This window comes from Anopheles merus, chromosome 2L (genome assembly GCF_017562075.2).
Source record: "Anopheles merus strain MAF chromosome 2L, AmerM5.1, whole genome shotgun sequence".
In the NCBI taxonomy this organism is placed as follows: Eukaryota; Metazoa; Arthropoda; class Insecta; order Diptera; family Culicidae; genus Anopheles; species Anopheles merus.
In genome coordinates this window covers 27380450-27401055 of record NC_054083.1, presented here as the reverse complement: position 1 = coordinate 27401055, position 20606 = coordinate 27380450, and the positions used below count along the sequence as shown (strand labels likewise).

General features: G+C 37.9%; 7 protein-coding genes across 12 annotated transcripts; 1 reads left to right on the top strand and 6 right to left on the bottom strand.

Annotated features, from left to right (window-relative positions):
• Positions 1-352: 352 nt before the first annotated feature.
• On the bottom strand, positions 353-17593 carry LOC121594027. Of its 3 annotated transcripts, none has more exons than XM_041916891.1 (3): positions 17489-17593; positions 17126-17413; positions 353-673 (listed from the first exon to the last, which is right to left on the bottom strand). In XM_041916891.1, the coding sequence occupies exons 1-3, from the start codon at positions 17495-17497 to the stop codon at positions 650-652; spliced, it is 321 nt and encodes a 106-aa protein (XP_041772825.1). In that variant the 5' UTR covers positions 17498-17593; the 3' UTR covers positions 353-649. The 3 variants fall into 3 exon arrangements, with proteins under 3 accessions (XP_041772825.1, XP_041772823.1, XP_041772822.1); XM_041916889.1 differs by having other exon boundaries at positions 355-647; positions 17100-17413; XM_041916888.1 differs by lacking the exon at positions 353-673 and having other exon boundaries at positions 17017-17413.
• LOC121594030 lies at positions 1558-2072 on the bottom strand. Its single transcript, XM_041916897.1, has 2 exons — positions 1979-2072; positions 1558-1908 (listed from the first exon to the last, which is right to left on the bottom strand). Exons 1-2 carry the CDS (start codon positions 1985-1987, stop codon positions 1597-1599), a joined length of 321 nt encoding a protein of 106 aa, XP_041772831.1. The 5' UTR covers positions 1988-2072; the 3' UTR covers positions 1558-1596.
• Positions 4882-5430, bottom strand: LOC121594028. The gene is made up of 2 exons (XM_041916892.1): positions 5322-5430; positions 4882-5252 (listed from the first exon to the last, which is right to left on the bottom strand). The coding sequence occupies exons 1-2, from the start codon at positions 5328-5330 to the stop codon at positions 4941-4943; spliced, it is 321 nt and encodes a 106-aa protein (XP_041772826.1). The 5' UTR covers positions 5331-5430; the 3' UTR covers positions 4882-4940.
• Positions 5847-10539, bottom strand: LOC121594029. 4 transcript variants are annotated; one of them, XM_041916895.1, is made up of 3 exons: positions 10438-10539; positions 10260-10367; positions 5847-6091 (listed from the first exon to the last, which is right to left on the bottom strand). In XM_041916895.1, the coding sequence occupies exons 1-3, from the start codon at positions 10444-10446 to the stop codon at positions 5888-5890; spliced, it is 321 nt and encodes a 106-aa protein (XP_041772829.1). In that variant the 5' UTR covers positions 10447-10539; the 3' UTR covers positions 5847-5887. The 4 variants fall into 4 exon arrangements, with proteins under 4 accessions (XP_041772829.1, XP_041772827.1, XP_041772830.1 ...); XM_041916893.1 differs by having other exon boundaries at positions 5847-6107; positions 10276-10367; XM_041916896.1 differs by lacking the exons at positions 10260-10367; positions 10438-10539 and adding an exon at positions 6258-6351 and having other exon boundaries at positions 5847-6187.
• On the bottom strand, positions 9047-9577 carry LOC121594031. Its single transcript, XM_041916898.1, has 2 exons — positions 9494-9577; positions 9047-9423 (listed from the first exon to the last, which is right to left on the bottom strand). The coding sequence occupies exons 1-2, from the start codon at positions 9500-9502 to the stop codon at positions 9112-9114; spliced, it is 321 nt and encodes a 106-aa protein (XP_041772832.1). The 5' UTR covers positions 9503-9577; the 3' UTR covers positions 9047-9111.
• LOC121594032 lies at positions 13556-14025 on the bottom strand. Its single transcript, XM_041916900.1, has 2 exons — positions 13938-14025; positions 13556-13871 (listed from the first exon to the last, which is right to left on the bottom strand). The coding sequence occupies exons 1-2, from the start codon at positions 13944-13946 to the stop codon at positions 13569-13571; spliced, it is 312 nt and encodes a 103-aa protein (XP_041772834.1). The 5' UTR covers positions 13947-14025; the 3' UTR covers positions 13556-13568.
• Positions 17594-19461: 1868 nt separating the features above from the next.
• LOC121592916 (dormancy-associated protein 2-like) lies at positions 19462-20219 on the top strand. Its single transcript, XM_041914826.1, has 2 exons — positions 19462-19565; positions 19647-20219. Exons 1-2 carry the CDS (start codon positions 19557-19559, stop codon positions 20040-20042), a joined length of 405 nt encoding a protein of 134 aa, XP_041770760.1. The 5' UTR covers positions 19462-19556; the 3' UTR covers positions 20043-20219.
• The last annotated feature ends 387 nt before the right edge of the window (positions 20220-20606 follow it).

The window sequence follows — 20606 nt, the reverse complement described above, 5'->3', positions numbered from 1 at the left end:
TGAGCGGTTTCGGACACTCCTGAGGCAGGCCAAGACCGCAAAGCGGTTGTAGCGCCGGATAAACGACTAAACGACCCTTCTTTAACCATTAGTTTATCTCCTGTCGCATATGTGAGAATTTTTTCATTTGTTACATTTTTATATGTGCTCATCTTTAGTGGTTGCAAATCAATCATTGATTATATAACAATTACAACAACATTTCAATGTTACACATAGCCCTGTGAGAAAATTTCGAGCATTGACTATCTACTGTACAAAGTTTCTAATTAAGCTAAAAACATGTTCGGCATAGAAAAACATATTCCGCGTCGAAGTAAAATTGTAATGTTTTGGAAGTGAAGAAAAACGATAGCTTAGTTGTGGTTCTCTTACAAAAGCCCGTTTTTTACTACGTTTCCCGTTTATTCATTACCTCTATCTGCTCAACCTACGTGTAGTCAACTTCGAGTCCACTTAGAGATTGATAATTTGATTCCTTTTTTTCGTTATTTGCATAATTTGAACCATTCTTAACTCAACTTATTTGCCATGCTGCACACAATTGCACTAAAACATGCGAGTTTCACTCCATGTTTAAGATATAATTTTATTTCCTGTGTTATTTACAACCCTTCCATCCATAATGCAGATCAATCCTACACTACCTTTACCAGTAGTGTCCGTATCCATGGTAACCGTGATAGCCGTGGTAGTAGCGCGGATAATGGTAATAGGGCGGGTAGTATGGCACACCCACGTGAATGACCTTGTGGTATCCGAAGCCAAACGTTTCCGCCTTGTCCATATCGTCCTGAGCCTCCACTGCACTTTCCTGCACGGGTGCATCTTCTGCCACTGCTTCCGGTGCGATGGCTTCACGCTTCTCGATCTGTCCCATCGGAGCCTGCATTGGTGGTGGTGCGAAGGGTCCATTGGGCATCGAAGCTACAACAGCGACGAGGGCAAATAGGCACACAAGCTGTAGGACGAAACAAATTAATTCATCGTTATTGGCTTAAAAACTGCTTGACCCTATCCAAAAACATACCTTGATCATGTTTATTTGTATTGAGATCTTTGAATGTTCCCTAGAGCTTGCTTCAAGATGCTTTTCGTTCGACTGACTGATGCTTTCCACATCTCAGCCGAGCGCTTTTATATTGCTCCCTTTTGGTCGGAATTTACTCCAGCTTCGTTCCGGATTATGACGCCACGGAAAGGGTAGACGCACAACTTTGAAACACAAAACCGGTATTCGATTAATCGTTCCATCCGCGAATGAAGCTTTTTAGTAGCTTCGCGCCATTTTTCCAGTGGCTGCGAAATTGCGTCAATCGTATGAAAATTATTTTAAAAACAAATTGAAATGCTGGTGGAATCCCAATCACGTGCGAAAAATGTTTCACATGTTTACCCCCGAATGTTCATTTCGGGATCTCTTTGTTTGTCAGACGTTGATGTCTTTCGTTTGAATGTTCATACAAATTGCGTTAATCAAATATTCAAGGAACTTTAACGTTTACATTGCTTCTTTCTAAAGGGTTTCACACTAAAAGCAGATTTGATTTTGTTGATTTAAGCTTTTATTATAAATAATTATAAATATCGTCCGTTCTACCAGTAGTAGCCATAATGGTAGCGGGGATAGTATCCGTAGTGATAGCTTGGATAATAGTATCGCGGATAAGCGTAGTAATGATGATATCCGAACCCGAACGTCTCCGCCTTGTCCATATCGTCTTCACCAGCAACGGCCACTCCTTCTTCCTTGGCGTTTTCTTCATTGTTGGGCATCTGCTTGGGGAAAGGCTGCTGTACATCGCGCTTCACGAGCCTTCCCATAGGAGCTGGTCCGGGTGCTGGGTGCCATTCCGGTGCACGAGGCATCGCAGAAACGGCTGCTACAACAACAAACAGACACAGGAGCTGTTGGTAGAAATATTTAAATTGTTATAGTTATCAAATTGCATCCATATTTAAAAGAATGTTTACACACCTTGAACATGTTTTGGGATATTTTGAAGTCTTTTAAAGAACTGCAACGGTGCTTAAGATGTAGAGCTTCTTGCAAAATGCACTTGCTGTTGGAGCTTCTCGACTGATGCTGTTCCGGACGATCAACCTTTCATTTATACTGTTCCACCCGAATTCGCAAAGCAATTGCAGAAAGTCCCGTGACGATTCAGTTTGACGTCACAGGATCTGTTTGCTTCTATATAAAGCGAAAGTCCATTTAAGTGCGAAAAATTCCCCACGCAATATGTACAGTTTCATACTATATACTTCGCATAGCAGATTTTTGAGATGTGCTGTATAGCTTGGCTACTGCCAATCTTCATGTAATGTGTTATTTATTCGTATTTCATAATACATTAGCTTGTATCGCTAATGAAATTGGCGCTCGAGAATATTCGATTTGGTTGTTGTTGTGCATTGTTTATACTTAAGCTCGAAATGGTCACATAAGAGTACAAGGTAGCTGAGGAAAATTGACGAAAGTTTGCGTCAATGTCAATGGCATAGGTCTATGAATCATTTGTTCTGCTTTTGGGGAATACCTTCAAACAATTTGATTCTTAATTCAGTTTTGCGTAGGTTTAAGTATGAAATTCCCATAGCACAGTCAGAAAAGCTGGTTAATACGCTCATAATTTTCCCGAATTCGATCAAGGGTAGATGAGTTATACAATAATAAAAAATACAATACAATAAAATAATATTTATTACTGTTTTTGTCACTTTTTAATATATTTAACTATGACTTGTGTGATAATTCATCACTAAAATACAGGCTGTAATTTACAGATTGCCTAAGCCGAAGAATATTGATAAAACCCGTAGTGTCCTTTGTGCCAATCAATATACTCATTTATCGTTTCATTAAACATAGCTCCTTTCTAATAGTTCATTCCTAATCCTAAGACTTAATTGTCAAGTTCCAGTTACCTTGTGCAATTGCTTTAATTCATGCAATTTGAATAAATGTAAATACGATTCATATTTCTGAACTAAACTAATTTAAATCTAATTCACTAAATTCGACTTCCAACACGTTGCTATCCTACCTCATTTTTTAAGTCCCACGAAATATGTTGTTATCACGCTACTGCTTAGTCTAAACTATATGCGATGGGATGGAAAAAAAACATGATAGGCTTTTAGAAACGCCGGCACCTATTAGAGCTATTAGAGCAAGGGCACCAATTAGAACACGCTATTAGACCATTCGGCAATCCCAGCCAATGCTTTGAGCTCATGCATGTAATTTAAACGAGATTTGTTTGAACGAAAACAGTTATTGTTGTACTTCTTCTTCTTTGGCACAACAACCGCTGTCGGTCAAGGCCTGCCAAGTACCTACTAATGAAGTGAGCTTGGCTTTCTGTGTCCTATTGATTATCCGTAGCAGGAAAGTCAGTCCTACGTATGGGGGCACGGTCTATTCGGGGCTTGAACCCATGTTGTAAAGTACAACAAAAAAAAACCTTATTATACTCTCCGATGGTGATGGGAACTACGGATTGGATTCGTGAATCTACTCCGACTCCGACATGTTTAATCCTGATCCGACTCCGAAATAAATATGACTTCCAATCCGGCTACACCGAACGAATACAGATTCAATTGGCTTCGATTGAATCCGGATTATTCCGATCGAATCCAAATGGCTCCTATTGAATCCGTTTCACTACTGTGCTTTATTCGTAGGGCAAAATACTTACACTACAAACTAAGTATTTTCCTAACTAACATTACTGTATTCATAGCCACACATATAATCAAAAATTCGATCGTCTATGTGCATACCGACAAAAATCCGTATACTGGGTTGTCCATAGTTTTCTGGTTGTTTCCAAATTTTTGTTTTGATAAATCTCCTGATTAATGGTTTGCTTCCCTAATGCGTTTGGATTCTTTCAACGATTTAACAACAGATTACCGCAAATGTTTTATCCGTTCCCACAATTCAAATAATTTAGATAAACGTTCAATAACTTGTTAATTAGTTCAAATAAATTTATTGAATCCAAATTATTTCTTGAAGCTATCAATAAATCGTGAGTATCTAAGAGACAAATCGGAAAGCTCACAGGAAACTTAAGCTAGATATATAAGTGGATATACAAAGTATAGTGGCACTGTATAGTGCAGATAAAGGAATGTAAATTAGGAAGTGTAGTTATGAGTTTTTTTTAAATAATTGGCTAAGGATAGTGCAATTTTCCCAACTACTTAAAAAAGGCTGAACATTATTTCACCTCAAACAGCCCTCCCCTCACTAACTCCGGAGTTGATCCTAATTCAAATCCGAAAGCAGTCGGATTCGCATCAATCCGAATTTTGCTCATCACTACTCTTCAAGTATAGTTTTCGAAGCGAAAGTTACCTTCAGACAGAGTGACCTCTGTATAAACGAAGAACGAAATATGACAATTATGGTAAACTGTTTGGATCTAGATGTTAATTACACGTGTCTTTGTAGTTACAATATTCCTTCTTTTATTCTAACAGTTGTATTTGATCTGTCTGGATAGTCAGACACCAAGCTCGTTAGTGGCAACTGTTTATATTAAGCTATGGTTCAGTACCTTCGGCAGCCTTATAGGATGCTAGACAGATCAACTAATCCGCGAAACCGGTGGTCTAATAACGATGATACTGGAACTTCTTTCCACTTATTTCAGTAGACACTGCACTGCAAGCAACCTCACTCAAACAATAAATTAGCCGGAAAAAGCAAAACTCTGTTTGAAACAGATCAAACGCGTTAATAGCGGGGAGCCAGTGATGGAAGCAACCAAACACGACGGACGTCAACCAATTATGTTTCGATTTTTTTTTTATCGAGCCGTTTATGATCTATGTTTATGATGATATACATGGCTTAAAAACGTGAATATTTTCGAATTTTAAATCATCTTAGCTCTTTATTTACAATTCAATTCACCACACTACCTTTACCAGTAATGTCCGTATCCATGGTAACCGTGATAGCCGTGGTAGTAGCGCGGATAATGGTAATAGGGCGGGTAGTATGGCACACCCACGTGAATGACCTTGTGGTATCCGAAGCCAAACGTTTCCGCCTTGTCCATATCGTCCTGAGCCTCCACTGCACTTTCCTGCACGGGTGCATCTTCTGCCACTGCTTCCGGTGCGATGGCTTCACGCTTCTCGATCTGTCCCATCGGAGCCTGCATTGGTGGTGGTGCGAAGGGTCCATTGGGCATCGAAGCTACAACAGCGACGAGGGCAAATAGGCACACAAGCTGTAGGACGAAACAAATTAATTCATCGTTATTGGCTTAAAAACTGCTTGACCCTATCCAAAAACATACCTTGATCATGTTTATTTGTATTGAGATCTTTGAATGTTCCCTAGAGCTTGCTTCAAGATGCTTTTCGTTCGACTGACTGATGCTTTCCACATCTCAGCCGAGCGCTTTTATATTGCTCCCTTTTGGTCGGAATTTACTCCAGCTTCGTTCCGGATTATGACGCCACGGAAAGGGTAGACGCACAACTTTGAAACACAAAACCGGTATTCGATTAATCGTTCCATCCGCGAATGAAGCTTTTTAGTAGCTTCGCGCCATTTTTCCAGTGGCTGCGAAATTGCGTCAATCGTATGAAAATTATTTTAAAAACAAATTGAAATGCTGGTGGAATCCCAATCACGTGCGAAAAATGTTTCACATGTTTACCCCCGAATGTTCATTTCGGGATCTCTTTGTTTGTCAGACGTTGATGTCTTTCGTTTGAATGTTCATACAAATTGCGTTAATCAAATATTCAAGGAACTTTAACGTTTACATTGCTTCTTTCTAAAGGGTTTCACACTAAAAGCAGATTTGATTTTGTTGATTTAAGCTTTTATTATAAATAATTATAAATATCGCCCGTTCTACCAGTAGTAGCCATAATGGTAGCGGGGATAGTATCCGTAGTGATAGCTTGGATAATAGTATCGCGGGTAAGCGTAGTAGTGATGATATCCGAACCCGAACGTCTCCGCCTTGTCCATATCGTCTTCACCAGCAATGGCCACTCCTTCTTCCTTGGCGTTTTCTTCATTGTTCGGCATCTGCTTGGGAAACGGTTGCTGTACATCGCGCTTCACGAGCCTTCCCATAGGAGCTGGGTGCCATTCCGGTGCACGAGGCATCGCAGAAACGGCTGCCACAATAACAAACAGACACAGGAGCTGTTGGTAGAAATATTTAAATTGTTATAGTTATCAAATTGCATCAATATTTAAAAGAATGTTTACACACCTTGAACATGTTTTGGGATATTTTGAAGTCTTTTAAAGAACTGCAACGGTGCTTAAGATGTAGAGCTTCTTGCAAAATGCACTTGCTGTTGGAGCTTGTCGACTGATGCTGTTCCGGACGATCAACCTTTCTTTTATACTGTTCCACCCGAATTCGCAAAGCAATTGCAGAAAGTCCCGTGACGATTCAGTTTGACGTCACAGGATCTGTTTGCTTCTATATAAAGCGAAAGTCCATTTAAATGCGAAAAATTCCCCACGCAATATGTACAGTTTCATACTATATACTTCGCATAGCAGATTTTTGAGATGTGCTGTATAGCTTGGCTACTGCCAATCTTCATGTAATGTGTTATTTATTCGTATTTCATAATACATTAGCTTGTATCGCTAATGAAATTGGCGCTCGAGAATATTCGATTTGGTTGTTGTTGTGCATTGTTTATACTTAAGCTCGAAATGGTCACATAAGAGTACAAGGTAGCTGAGGAAAATTGACGAAAGTTTGCGTCAATGTCAATGGCATAGGTCTATGAATCATTTGTTCTGCTTTTGGGGAATACCTTCAAACAATCTGATTCTTAATTCAGTTTTGCGTAGGCTTAAGTATGAAATTCCCATAGCACAGTCAGAAAAGCTGGTTAATACGCTCATAATTTTCCCGAATTCGATCAAGGATAGATGAGTTATACAATAATAAAAAATACAATACAATAAAATAATATTTATTACTGTTTTTGTCACTTTTTAATATATTTAACTATGACTTGTGTGATAATTCATCACTAAAATACAGGCTGTAATTTACAGATTGCCTAAGCCGAAGAATATTGATAAAACCCGTAGTGTCCTTTGTGCCAATCAATATACTCATTTATCGTTTCATTAAACATAGCTCCTTTCTAATAGTTCATTCCTAATCCTAAGACTTAATTGTCAAGTTCCAGTTACCTTGTGCAATTGCTTTAATTCATGCAATTTGAATAAATGTAAATACGATTCATATTTCTGAACTAAACTAATTTAAATCTAATTCACTAAATTCGACTTCCAACACGTTGCTATCCTACCTCATTTTTTAAGTCCCACGAAATATGTTGTTATCACGCTACTGCTTAGTCTAAACTATATGCGATGGGATGGAAAAAAAACATGATAGGCTTTTAGAAACGCCGGCACCTATTAGAGCTATTAGAGCAAGGGCACCAATTAGAACACGCTATTAGACCATTCGGCAATCCCAGCCAATGCTTTGAGCTCATGCATGTAATTTAAACGAGATTTGTTTGAACGAAAACAGTTATTGTTGTACTTCTTCTTCTTTGGCACAACAACCGCTGTCGGTCAAGGCCTGCCAAGTACCTACTAATGAAGTGAGCTTGGCTTTCTGTGTCCTATTGATTATCCGTAGCAGGAAAGTCAGTCCTACGTATGGGGGCACGGTCTATTCGGGGCTTGAACCCATGTTGTAAAGTACAACAAAAAAAAACCTTATTATACTCTCCGATGGTGATGGGAACTACGGATTGGATTCGTGAATCTACTCCGACTCCGACATGTTTAATCCTGATCCGACTCCGAAATAAATATGACTTCCAATCCGGCTACACCGAACGAATACAGATTCAATTGGCTTCGATTGAATCCGGATTATTCCGATCGAATCCAAATGGCTCCTATTGAATCCGTTTCACTACTGTGCTTTATTCGTAGGGCAAAATACTTACACTACAAACTAAGTATTTTCCTAACTAACATTACTGTATTCATAGCCACACATATAATCAAAAATTCGATCGTCTATGTGCATACCGACAAAAATCCGTATACTGGGTTGTCCATAGTTTTCTGGTTGTTTCCAAATTTTTGTTTTGATAAATCTCCTGATTAATGGTTTGCTTCCCTAATGCGTTTGGATTCTTTCAACGATTTAACAACAGATTACCGCAAATGTTTTATCCGTTCCCACAATTCAAATAATTTAGATAAACGTTCAATAACTTGTTAATTAGTTCAAATAAATTTATTGAATCCAAATTATTTCTTGAAGCTATCAATAAATCGTGAGTATCTAAGAGACAAATCGGAAAGCTCACAGGAAACTTAAGCTAGATATATAAGTGGATATACAAAGTATAGTGGCACTGTATAGTGCAGATAAAGGAATGTAAATTAGGAAGTGTAGTTATGAGTTTTTTTTAAATAATTGGCTAAGGATAGTGCAATTTTCCCAACTACTTAAAAAAGGCTGAACATTATTTCACCTCAAACAGCCCTCCCCTCACTAACTCCGGAGTTGATCCTAATTCAAATCCGAAAGCAGTCGGATTCGCATCAATCCGAATTTTGCTCATCACTACTCTTCAAGTATAGTTTTCGAAGCGAAAGTTACCTTCAGACAGAGTGACCTCTGTATAAACGAAGAACGAAATATGACAATTATGGTAAACTGTTTGGATCTAGATGTTAATTACACGTGTCTTTGTAGTTACAATATTCCTTCTTTTATTCTAACAGTTGTATTTGATCTGTCTGGATAGTCAGACACCAAGCTCGTTAGTGGCAACTGTTTATATTAAGCTATGGTTCAGTACCTTCGGCAGCCTTATAGGATGCTAGACAGATCAACTAATCCGCGAAACTCTGTTTGAAACAGATCAAACGCGTTAATAGCGGGGAGCCAGTGATGGAAGCAACCAAACACGACGGACGTCAACCAATTATGTTTCGATTTTTTTTTATCGAGCCGTTTATGATCTATGTTTATGATGATATACATGGCTTAAAAACGTGAATATTTTCGAATTTTAAATCATCTTAGCTCTTTATTTACAATTCAATTCACCACACTACCTTTACCAGTAATGTCCGTATCCATGGTAACCGTGAGAGCCGTGGTAGTAGCGCGGGTAATGGTAGTAGGGCGGGTAGTATGGCACACCCACGTGAATGACCTTGTGGTATCCGAAGCCAAACGTTTCCGCCTTGTCCATATCGTCCTGAGCCTCCACTGCACTTTCCTGCACGGGTGCATCTTCTGCCACTGCTTCCGGTGCGACGGCTTCACGCTTCACGATCTGTCTCATCGGAGCCTGCATTGGTGGTGGTGCGAAGGGTCCATTGGGCATCGAAGCTACAACAGCGACGAGGGCAAATAGGCACACAAGCTGTAGGACGAAACAAATTAATTCCATCGTTATTGGCTTAAAAACTGCTTGACCTTATCCAAAAACATACCTTGATCATGTTTATTTGTATTGAGCTCTTTGAATGTTCCCTAGAGCTTGCTTCAAGATGCTTTTCGTTCGACTGACTGATGCTTTCCACATCTCAGCCGAGCGCTTTTCTATTGCTCCCTTTTGGTCGGAATTTACTCCAGCTTCGTTCCGGATTATGACGTCACGAAAAGGGTAGACGAATTTGAAACACAAAACCGGTATTCGATTAATCGTTCCATCTGCGCATGAAGCTTTTTAGTAGCTTCGCGCCATTTTTCCAGTGGCTGCGAAATTGCGTCAATCGTATGAAAATTATTTTAAAAACAAATTGAAATGCTGGTGGAATCCCAATCACGTGCGAAAAATGTTTCACATGTTTACCCCCGAATGTTCATTTCGGGATCTCTTTGTTTGTCAGACGTTGATGTCTTTCGTTTGAATGTTCATACAAATTGCGTTAATCAAATATTCAAGGAACTTTAACGTTTACATTGCTTCTTTCTAAAGGGTTTCACACTAAAAGCAGATTTGATTTTGTTGATTTAAGCTTTTATTATAAATAAATATAAATATCGTCCGTTCTACCAGTAGTAGCCATAATGGTAGCGGGGATAGTATCCGTAGTGATAGCTTGGATAATAGTATCGCGGATAAGCGTAGTAATGATGATATCCGAACCCGAACGTCTCCGCCTTGTCCATATCGTCTTCACCAGCTACGGCCACTCCTTCTTCCTTGGCGTTTTCTTCATTGTTGGGCATCTGCTTGGGGAAAGGCTGCTGTACATCGCGCTTCACGAGCCTTCCCATAGGAGCTGGTCCGGGTGCTGGGTGCCATTCCGGTGCACGAGGCATCGCAGAAACGGCTGCCACAATAACAAACAGACACAGGAGCTGTTGGTAGAAATATTTAAATTGTTATAGTTATCAAATTGCATCCATATTTAAAAGAATGTTTACACACCTTGAACATGTTTTGGGATATTTTGAAGTCTTTTAAAGAACTGCAACGGTGCTTAAGATGTAGAGCTTCTTGCAAAATGCACTTGCTGTTGGAGCTTGTCGACTGATGCTGTTCCGGACGATCAACCTTTCTTTTATACTGTTCCACCCGAATTCGCAAAGCAATTGCAGAAAGTCCCGTGCCGATTCAGTTTGACGTCACAGGATCTGTTTGCTTTTATATAAAACGAAAGTCCATTTAAATAAGAGAAATTCCCATCGTTCACTTTTCCTGTATTTACTTCCGATAGGGAGAAAAGATGGGTTGAGAAAGAGAGAGAGAGTGAGAGAGACAAACACAGAGCGAGAGAGAGAGAAAGAAAGACAGACCGAGTTATGTATTGTGTTTACATACGGCTAATGTAAACATAGCATATATACGCTACATCTACAATATATGCAGTGTCAGGATGGCATTTCGTTGGATTTACTGAATCGTAGAACAGTTCAAGCTGTTGGGTTACGCTATTCTTACATTTACACTTCTACATCAAGATTTGAAAATAAAAAGAGTAACACCGGACCAAAACTGGAAAAGGCTGTGAACTGGGCTTCAAGTCCATAGTCGAGGTTTGGAAGAACGTTATAAATGACAGACAGCACAGATACAACGAAAAAAGTCCGATCTGGTAAAGAGTTGAATGAGCGAAGCCATTCTTATCTTTACTTGTTTTATTAGATATTTCTGGTAGTGGCAATATCAATGAATGTTTTCTGGAATACCTTGAAGAGAACGCCACCAAGGTGGTGTATTGTGGCTGTAACGTCACATCTGATCGTGCGGATGATCTCCAATTACACGAAAATACCCAAACGTAACGAAATGAATAATAATTATATCCGCTGGACAGGCGATGTATTAGAAAATCAAATTGTTTTAACCGTATATTCGGATTGAAACAAATCTGCTGTTGATTTTTGTCAACAATTAGAGTATTTTGTAAATTAAATTCTTCTTCTTCTTCTTATTCTTCTTGGACACAGCAAACGTGGTCGGTCATGGCCTGCCCGTACGACTAGTGGTCTTGGCTTTTAGTCTGTGGCGGATTTAGGGTATCGGGGGCCCTAAGCGGTAAAAGAAGTTGAGGCCCCCTGTTGGTGTCGAGTGAGGGGGGGGGGGGGGGGTTATTGTATTTGGCTTTGTTTCAAACTCACAGTAATTGTTTGCTGGCGAGGGGGGGGGCTGTTTGATCCCTCGACTACCCGTAAAGTTTAATTATTTATTTATCAATTAATAATTTAATTTATTTATTTATTTAGGTATTCAACACCTAATCCCTAACTTATTCCCCTTACATCTGTCTTAATCCGGTGTCGCCAAAATTGGAAATTAATAAAATATTCTCTTTAAATGTGTTGGTCGTTAAATTAAAATCAAAGTGATAAGACCATGTATTGAATTGCCTTGTCATAGCTAGTAACGGCTCATTTAAGGTATGACTGCTGTCACCAACAAGCAAGTTATGAGAGCGAAGAGGTCTCGCAGGCTCGTAGATGTTGCTCTTTCCGAAGAAACAACGTCTAATTCATTTTTTTAGACGAATATTTTAGCAACAAACACACATTGGTTCACCTTAAAACGGTGTTCGAGCGGCTATAGGCGAAGCAGAAGGCAACGCAAGCGATAACTTGACATGGCTGTAAGTCCTCTGAATTGGTCGCATTATAAAGCAAGTCTTGTAAACTTTCGTTGTATTGCCTCTATTGTGAACCAAAGTACTGAGCAGTACATCATCCAGCAGCACACAAGACAAGTAAACAACGACATAAGATTTAAGACATAACTACATTATTGGAATTGTCGAAAGATAAAAACTAGCATCTTGTATGCCTTGTTAGCAGTGTTGTCAACGTGTAAATGGAAAGTTAAACTAGAGTACAGTGTAACACCTAGATCACAAACTTCCTGATGACGATCTAACACACTGCGTAATAACGAATAACTATACTTGATCGTTTTTCAAGTCTACGAAACGATATAATAAAAAAAAAATTATCTAGATCAGTTTTAGACACCAAGTACCAAACACCAAGTATGACTCTCTTCGTCCATGAGGCCCCTATTGGGCACAGAAGTTCTCGATGAGACTACTGTACACACTGATGTATGTGCTGGAACTACCATCCACGGGGCTCCTCAATTGCCGGGGCCCCCCGCGGCCGCTCAGTCCGCGTACCGTTAAATCTGCCACTGCTTTCAGTGACATATTGATAGCCCATAGCAGGATAGTCAGTCCTGCATATGTGTGCACGGTCCATTCGGAGCTTGAACTCATTACGGGCATGTTGTTAAGTCGTACACGTACAGTCAACCACGAGACGTCAAATTACTTATCTATTAACTAAACAACGAAAATTAAAGCTACAGTAGAACGTCGATTATGCGGAGCGGATTAGACGGCGGGTGGTGGCGCATTAGTTTAACAGCAGTTCAATCGCAGCAGAGTCGTGCGAGTTGACCACGGTACCACGGGACCGCCCCCGGGTATTGTTAATCCTGTAGTTATTTTATTTATTTATTTCATTTATTTCATTTATTAAATTCTATCCCCGCCATCAAGGCTAAATTACGCAGACTTAAAATAACTAACAAATAAATAAAATCATTTATGAAATACTAATCCTAACTAAACTAGTAAACTCTCAATTTATCTAGACAATTTAGCTAATAATAAAACAGCATGAAAGTCAGCATTAATTAAAATAATATTCTACTCATGATTAAACAATTGATTCAAAGTGAGTTGCTAGTATAACCAGTGAATTTTATAATTTTATATAAATTTGTCATTTTATGGATCATTATCCGCGAACCGGTAACCATCCGGTCCCGAGCTGCCCGAATAATCGACGTTCTACTGTACTTTATTTCTTGCAAGGCGATTTTTCAAACCAAACTGAATAATTGTTTATGAGCTTGCTTGCTTCTCAATTTTTTTGTGTGTGTTTGGTACCTGTAATAGTTCCGAGTAGTAAGTAAGCTAGTAAGTTTTTTTAGTCTACGCTTTTCTTTCATACAAACAGTTTACATTAAATTGCATTGCTGTGTTTTTTTTTTAAACTTATTTGAAATACTTTATTACGATCTGACTTCTAGTAGTAATATCCGTGATAGTAATTGTGATGATAGCCTGGGTAACCATATCCGTAGCCATAGCTGGGATAGAATCCGTGATGATAGCCAGGGTAAACATGGATCACCTTGTGGTATCCGAACCCGAACGTCTCCGCCTTATCCATATCGTCCTGGCCCTCGACCGCTTCCACTGCTTCCTTCGGCTCTGCTGGCCCGGTTTCGGCCTCCCGCTTCACAATTCTCGGCTGATGGACGGCCGATGGCCTCGGTTGGCTAATTCCGGCGGAGACCACCGCAACGACAGCGAGTAAACACAGTACCTTAAGGAGAGGGAAATCACAGTGTTATCACCTTGTAGAAGCTGAAGTTGAAGTTCTTCTGTATACCTTGAACATACTGAAGCTGTGTTTTAGGTTTTATTGATTCGCGAATTCTTTTCGAGAACGTGCGTCTTGCTGTGTGTTCCAGAAACTGATGATATCTTATGTTCAGCAGCTTGCTTTTATATCTCCACCGTTCGTCTAGGTTCGATGCGACCTCGGTTGGAATGTGTTGATGAAAGAAAATTCCAACGACAACATCAATTCAAAGACGATGCGTTACAACTGACGTCACAGTAACGTCGTCGAACGTCTTTCGGATTGGGATGAGTAAATTGGAATATGTTTATCTCCTAGCGGGAATGGAGGGATCTATATTGAAATGTGCGTCACAGGAAACAAAGAAAAACCCGATACTATTGATAATCGTAGTACTATTCTTTGTAGATCACATTTAATTTGTAGCAGCGTGTTAATTATCTTATTTATTTATTTATTTATTTATTTTTTTGCTTAATTATTACGGCCCGGCCGTAATCCGTTATTTCGACGTGTTAATTATCTACGACAGTAAAAATTATTTTGAAATTGTATTTTCAAGTGGTGAAATTTGTTTTTTTTTAATATCTACTATTTTAATTGATTGCATGTTCAAAACGTTTCATGTTAAAAGTATACACCAAGGATTTATATTTCTTTATAATTTGTATTATTCCATCTAATATATAATAACAATTTCTCTCCATCCCATACTCAACCATCCTTTCGCTAGTGATCGCATAGCGCACTGATTCTTTTCACTAGTGATCTTCAATCAATGAGCTCGGTATTGCCTATTACTGATTCTTTTTAATCTTAGCACCTGAGTTTGATATATCTATAGGTGCTTAGTAATTTCCTAATTCTAGTACAAAAAATCAAACAAAACGGTGATCACCGTCTGTACAAATATTTCAGTTAGATTTGATCATCTAAGCTGTGTTTGAACAATTGAGGAAATTCATAAATATTGTAAATGATATGAGTTTAATGAATTTGTGCAAATGTATGTTAAATGTTTTAAATTAATGATTTTTAATTTACTCCCTATCACTAACATGAAATAAACAATGGAAGCTTATCAAAACTCATTTACAAATCTTGTTTAATGAGTAATATTTGTTTTTTTTTCTTGTCGAAATGGGTCACATATGATATGATATGATATGATTATCAGCCCTTTTAGTGGTTTTCGTGACGACGCAAATGGATAATTAATAGACAGCTACGTACGGGCGGTCCATATGGAATTCAATTCCATACGTACCGTATTTTAGCGTGTAGAACGACCCTTCTATTGCGCTCTTTTAGATTTCTATTACACAATTTTTATTCCACATGAGGCATTAATATACATTCTATATTTCGATAATGTGAAGTGTATCCACATGACAGTCCACAAAATTTGTTTTTTTTTTGCAATTTGTGGAAAACCCATATGAGATAGATAAAAACAGTGAATGTATGAGTTGTGCAAAATACTATTTTACATCTTTGTATATTTTTTACACGTTGGTACACGTTTTTACACGACTTATAACGAAAAAAATTAAAAGTGTTAAATTAAAAAGTGTTTTTATAACTTATTGTAAGGTTTTCTAAGTTTTATAATAAAAATTATAAAAATATATTTTTCTAAATATCAAAACAATCCAGTAAAAAAATTGTTCGCCTGTAATTATTGTGCCTGTAAAATTGTTCGCCTGTAAATAAGTGAACATCGATGGTGAAGTGGGTGGTGGGAGGAAAACATATCAGACTAGAATTATATTCCTCAACTATGTATGTATTAGCAGCAAATATTTAGATTCTGCTAAAAAATCATTGTTGAGCTTTTTGTGTCACTTTTGTTTGATCGGATCAGTTTAGAACCGTTGTTCACAAAATTAAAAAGGTTCTCATGGCAGTTTCAAAATAATTTTTGAAAAAAAATTACATACTTTGGTTTGCATTTTCAAAACAATAATTACAGGCGAAAAAAACAATTTTTACTTAATTGTTTTGATATTTAGAAAATATATTTTTAAAATTACTCTTATAAAACCTTAAAATAAGTTATAAAAACACCTTTTAAAAATCGCCCAAAACTATATTTCTTTAAAACCTTTCAAGAATATGTTATTTATATTTTTGAACGATTTTTAAATGCGTTAGTTAGCACATAAAACCTGTTTTTCGAAGGTTCTTTATAGTCATGGTACGACCATACATTTGTTTTTTTCGTTATAAGTCGTGTTAAAAAATTTTGAAAAAAATATACGAAGATGTAAAATAGTATTCTGCACAACTCATACATTCACTGTTTTTATCTATCTCTTATTGATTTTCCACAAATTTCGAAAAACGACTGTCCATATAGTTGTGGTAGGCGCTGTACTAGAAAAAAGCCAAGAAAATGCATAAGAAATAGAGAGCAGTTTGGAAACTGAGAAATCAATCAATCACATTGATTCTTTCAATTGGTTAAAAAAAAAGAATGTGGTTCCTCAAAACCTCAAAGTTTCTTAACGGAAGCATCAAAAACTCAAAAACTAAACTTTTTTAGAGAATACCAAAATAATGCGAAGTTAAACTGATGGCCTTCCCTTTGCTTGTCCTAGAAGTATGAAAAGGAATCAAATTTGATCTTCATCAAAACGGTAGTGATCACAAAGTTTTGATGATTTTGAATTTTGTTACATTAACACATTTGTTACATTAAAAGTAAAATTAAATTTTTTGTCCAAAAATATAGAATAATTCATCAGGGAGTCGTTAAACACTCTAAATTGCGCTCTATACATACAGGCGTAATCATATATTACATGAGATATTCATTTTATATAGTGGCCTTTGATATGTGATAAAATGAGTCTTATGAATAATACATTATATGTATATAATTCGTTTCGTATAATTCGTATAATATAATTCGTATTTTGACTTTGTCCACATTTGATATTATTATTTATATTTGTATTGTCTATCAATGTTTTAATGTTATAGTTTTTTTTTTTAATAAAATTGCACCTAATATTCTGGCATGGGCCACTTCGTGTATTGAAACAATTAAAGTTTCGATTTCGGATAGTTCAATACTTTATAGTTCAAAAATTTTATGTTTACATTATGTACAAATTGTTTTCGATTTTATTTCCTGTTTTTTATGTACAACTCGATCTTCGATTTCGCTGATCAATCCTACACTACCTTTACCAGTAGTGTCCGTATCCATGGTAACCGTGATAGCCGTGGTAGTAGCGCGGATAATGGTAATAGGGCGGGTAGTATGGCACACCCACGTGAATGACCTTGTGGTATCCGAAGCCAAACGTTTCCGCCTTGTCCATATCGTCCTGAGCCTCCACTGCACTTTCCTGCACGGGTGCATCTTCTGCCACTGCTTCCGGTGCGATGGCTTCACGCTTCACGATCTGTCCCATCGGAGCCTGCATTGGTGGTGGTGCGAAGGGTCCATTGGGCATCGAAGCCACAACAGCGACGAGGGCAAACAGGCACACAAGCTGTAAAACGAAATAAATAATTTACAATTTCATACTCGTTGTATTCGTCTTCTGACGAATCTCAATCAAACTGACCTTAATCATTTTTGTTTAGCTGAGAGGGCTTAAGCGTTCCTTAGAACTGTTGCTTCTAGGTGCGTTTCGTTTTACTGAATGATGCTCCTCGCATGACAAGTGTTTCCTTTTATACAATGTTTTGGGGCCGATCATACGCCCATATCGGTTTGGAAGGGAAACCGGTATTGGTGGCCCTACGGTATCGTGACGTATGAGACTCTCCGGAGACTCATTTGCATTTGCTGGAGAGCGATTTTTATTTGCGTCACAGTTAGAAGCACTTTCATTCGGATAAACCGACGCGCTACGAACTTACTTAGTCGTAAGTTTTTAATGAAACTAAAAGTGAAACTTTTATACATTTCCAGTAGTAATGTTTTGTGTATTCGTTTCTTATGCATAAAATAGACATAATAATGGAAAATTATTTAATACTCTTGTATGTACATTGGTTAGTAATGTTGATACATGGAATTAAACATTTTTCTACCGCCGTTTGAGTCAGTAAACCACCAGAAAAGTGCAACAGTCCGATCTGCGCTGACTTTGTTCCGACTCACGAATGCCGACTGGTTAACACATTACAATGGAATGGAAATGAAAATGTACAAATGTTGCTCAATGAATTAAAAAAAAACTGTTTAAAGTTGGAATGGAACTGAATTTTGAAGCTTATTTTGTATGAATAGTGAGGATTACTGTCATAATAAAGAATTTCTTCGTAATTAAATCGTCAGAAATTTATTATTTTAATCGATGAATAAATTGAATATAACAATACATAACTATTGTAGTCAAGCTGCACATGGAAGGGTGCTCTTGATATTTCTATTATTAGAAATTTCGCGAATTTAGGTCTTTGTTTGATAATTTGTTTACATCACAAAGATTTATGTTTATGTTTATATTTATTGCCGCGCTTCACTATTACTATCACTTTTATAATAATTCCTGCTGTAGTGGAACGTCATTATTTAACTTGTAAAGCTTGTAAACGTCACAGTTATTATAAACAGTTTTTGCAAATCTTCAATTGGGCCATTGTGCCCGTTGAATTCAATAAAATAAATAATTTTAATAATAAGAACACACTCGAGGAATGATTCGTTCCTCACATGTTTGCACGTGAATACGATACATATTATAATTATAATCCATAATTTTGCTCCAAAGACTTTTAGATAACAGAAAGGAATGATTTAAAACTGTGGGAATACAGAACAGTGTATTCATTTAATATCTGCCCTATCATTATATGTTTATTTTGTTTCATATCATCCAAAAACAATATATTACGATCACTTTCACTCGATCACTAAATGGATCTTGAAGCTTGAAAGTAATGTAAAGGTCATGGTTCACAACTATATAACAACCTCTATCAACAAAACGAAAAATAACCCTTGCATAGATCCGAATGTGTAATAATATGCTAAAACATTTCCTATAATGTATTCCAATATGACTGGCAGAATGGCAATTTTCTGTCCATTCACGCAATGATTCATTGCGATACGAGCGAAAGCCACGCGATGATGGCTTGCGCAAATTCATTCTAGCATTGACGAGCCCACTCACCCACACTCATGGGCAGCCAATTGCATACCAAAAATGCCCGTGATTTATCACCTAAAAATATGCAACTCATGGTTCACACACCAGTGTCAACAAATTCTACAAACAAAAGAACGAAATGCAACAGTTCGGTTCGGTATTTCATCACATCCACAATCGAGCAGATTGCAGATCGCAATTTTACATTGATCGTTGTAAGCCCGTCTGGGATATTCCCGATCTGCGTGAGGGAAGCTCCACTATTTTGGCGACATTTATCGAACACAGCCAAAATACCGACCATCAAGGCAAGTCTGCCGAAATCCAGTTTTCCCGATTCGTGCCCGACTGTAATAAATTGATATTTACCCAAGAACCTTCGCTGACGTCAATAAGAACGAACCGTCCGGGGGAGAGAGTATAAAACCATTTCTCTGCTCTCAATTCGGTATCAGTTTGCAATCGATCCTCCCGGGGATAGCACAAGAATCGAAGCCCAAGCTCGAAGCACGAAATCATAATTTTATTCATTATGTTGAAGGTAAGAAATTCTTGCGAAAGAAGATCCAGTGTGATCGTTACTAACTGTTGGATTTTCCAATTATGTTTCTGTCATTTCCAGTTTGCCTGTTTCCTTGCCCTGGTGGCTTTGGCCTGTGCCGTACCACAGCTCAACCCTGGCTCCCGACAACCTGCACCGTTCGGACTGGTTCGCAATGTCCGTAATGTGGACAGTGTTGAAGCGACAAAGGTAACGGATGCAGCTAACGCACCTGAGACGACGGCGATCGATGGCGAGGCGAAGGACGATATGGATAAGGCCGAAACGTTCGGGTTCGGCTACCATCACCACTACTATCCTTCCTATGGCTACGGATATGGAGGGTATGGAGGATATGGCTACGGAGGATATGGTGGCTACGGATACGGTGGCTATCCTGCGTACGGTGGCTATGGATACGGAGGATATGGCGGTTATGGCTATCCGTACAGCTCCGGCTACGGCTATGTGTACTAGATCGACGCTTTGATTGCTTAACGTTTGCGGAACGATCGCAAGCAATTCGTTCACTGTACCTGTTCATTACTTGAAATATTTCATGTGTATAAGTAAATTTACATGCAAATACGATCACTTCAAATCTAACAGAATCTATTTTGCAACTGTGAATAAATCTGTATTAATATAACTAAACAGTATGTGTGTGTATTTTTTTAATGTTTGAATTTAACTTTGAATTGTACGCTCGCCAATTGATATATTAAAAGTTAACACTTTGTAGCTGATATGCTTTTTAATTGAAGATTTAATACTCACTACTCGTTTTTATAAAACATTGATTTAGATTAAATAATTTCCCGTTCTCTAAATATCTGGAAACAGTAACATTTAGTTCGAAGTTTAATATGTCAGAAACTGTATTTCTAATTGAAATCCCCAATGAAGATTTGGCTTAGGTAGAATTAAAATTTATTTCAACTGTTTATGAAATTCCGCAATGTAAAAGTGGACCAACAATTTAAAAGAGTTTAAATTGAGTGGAAATCATGTTTATCTGTTGGGAAACTCAAAAACTTATCG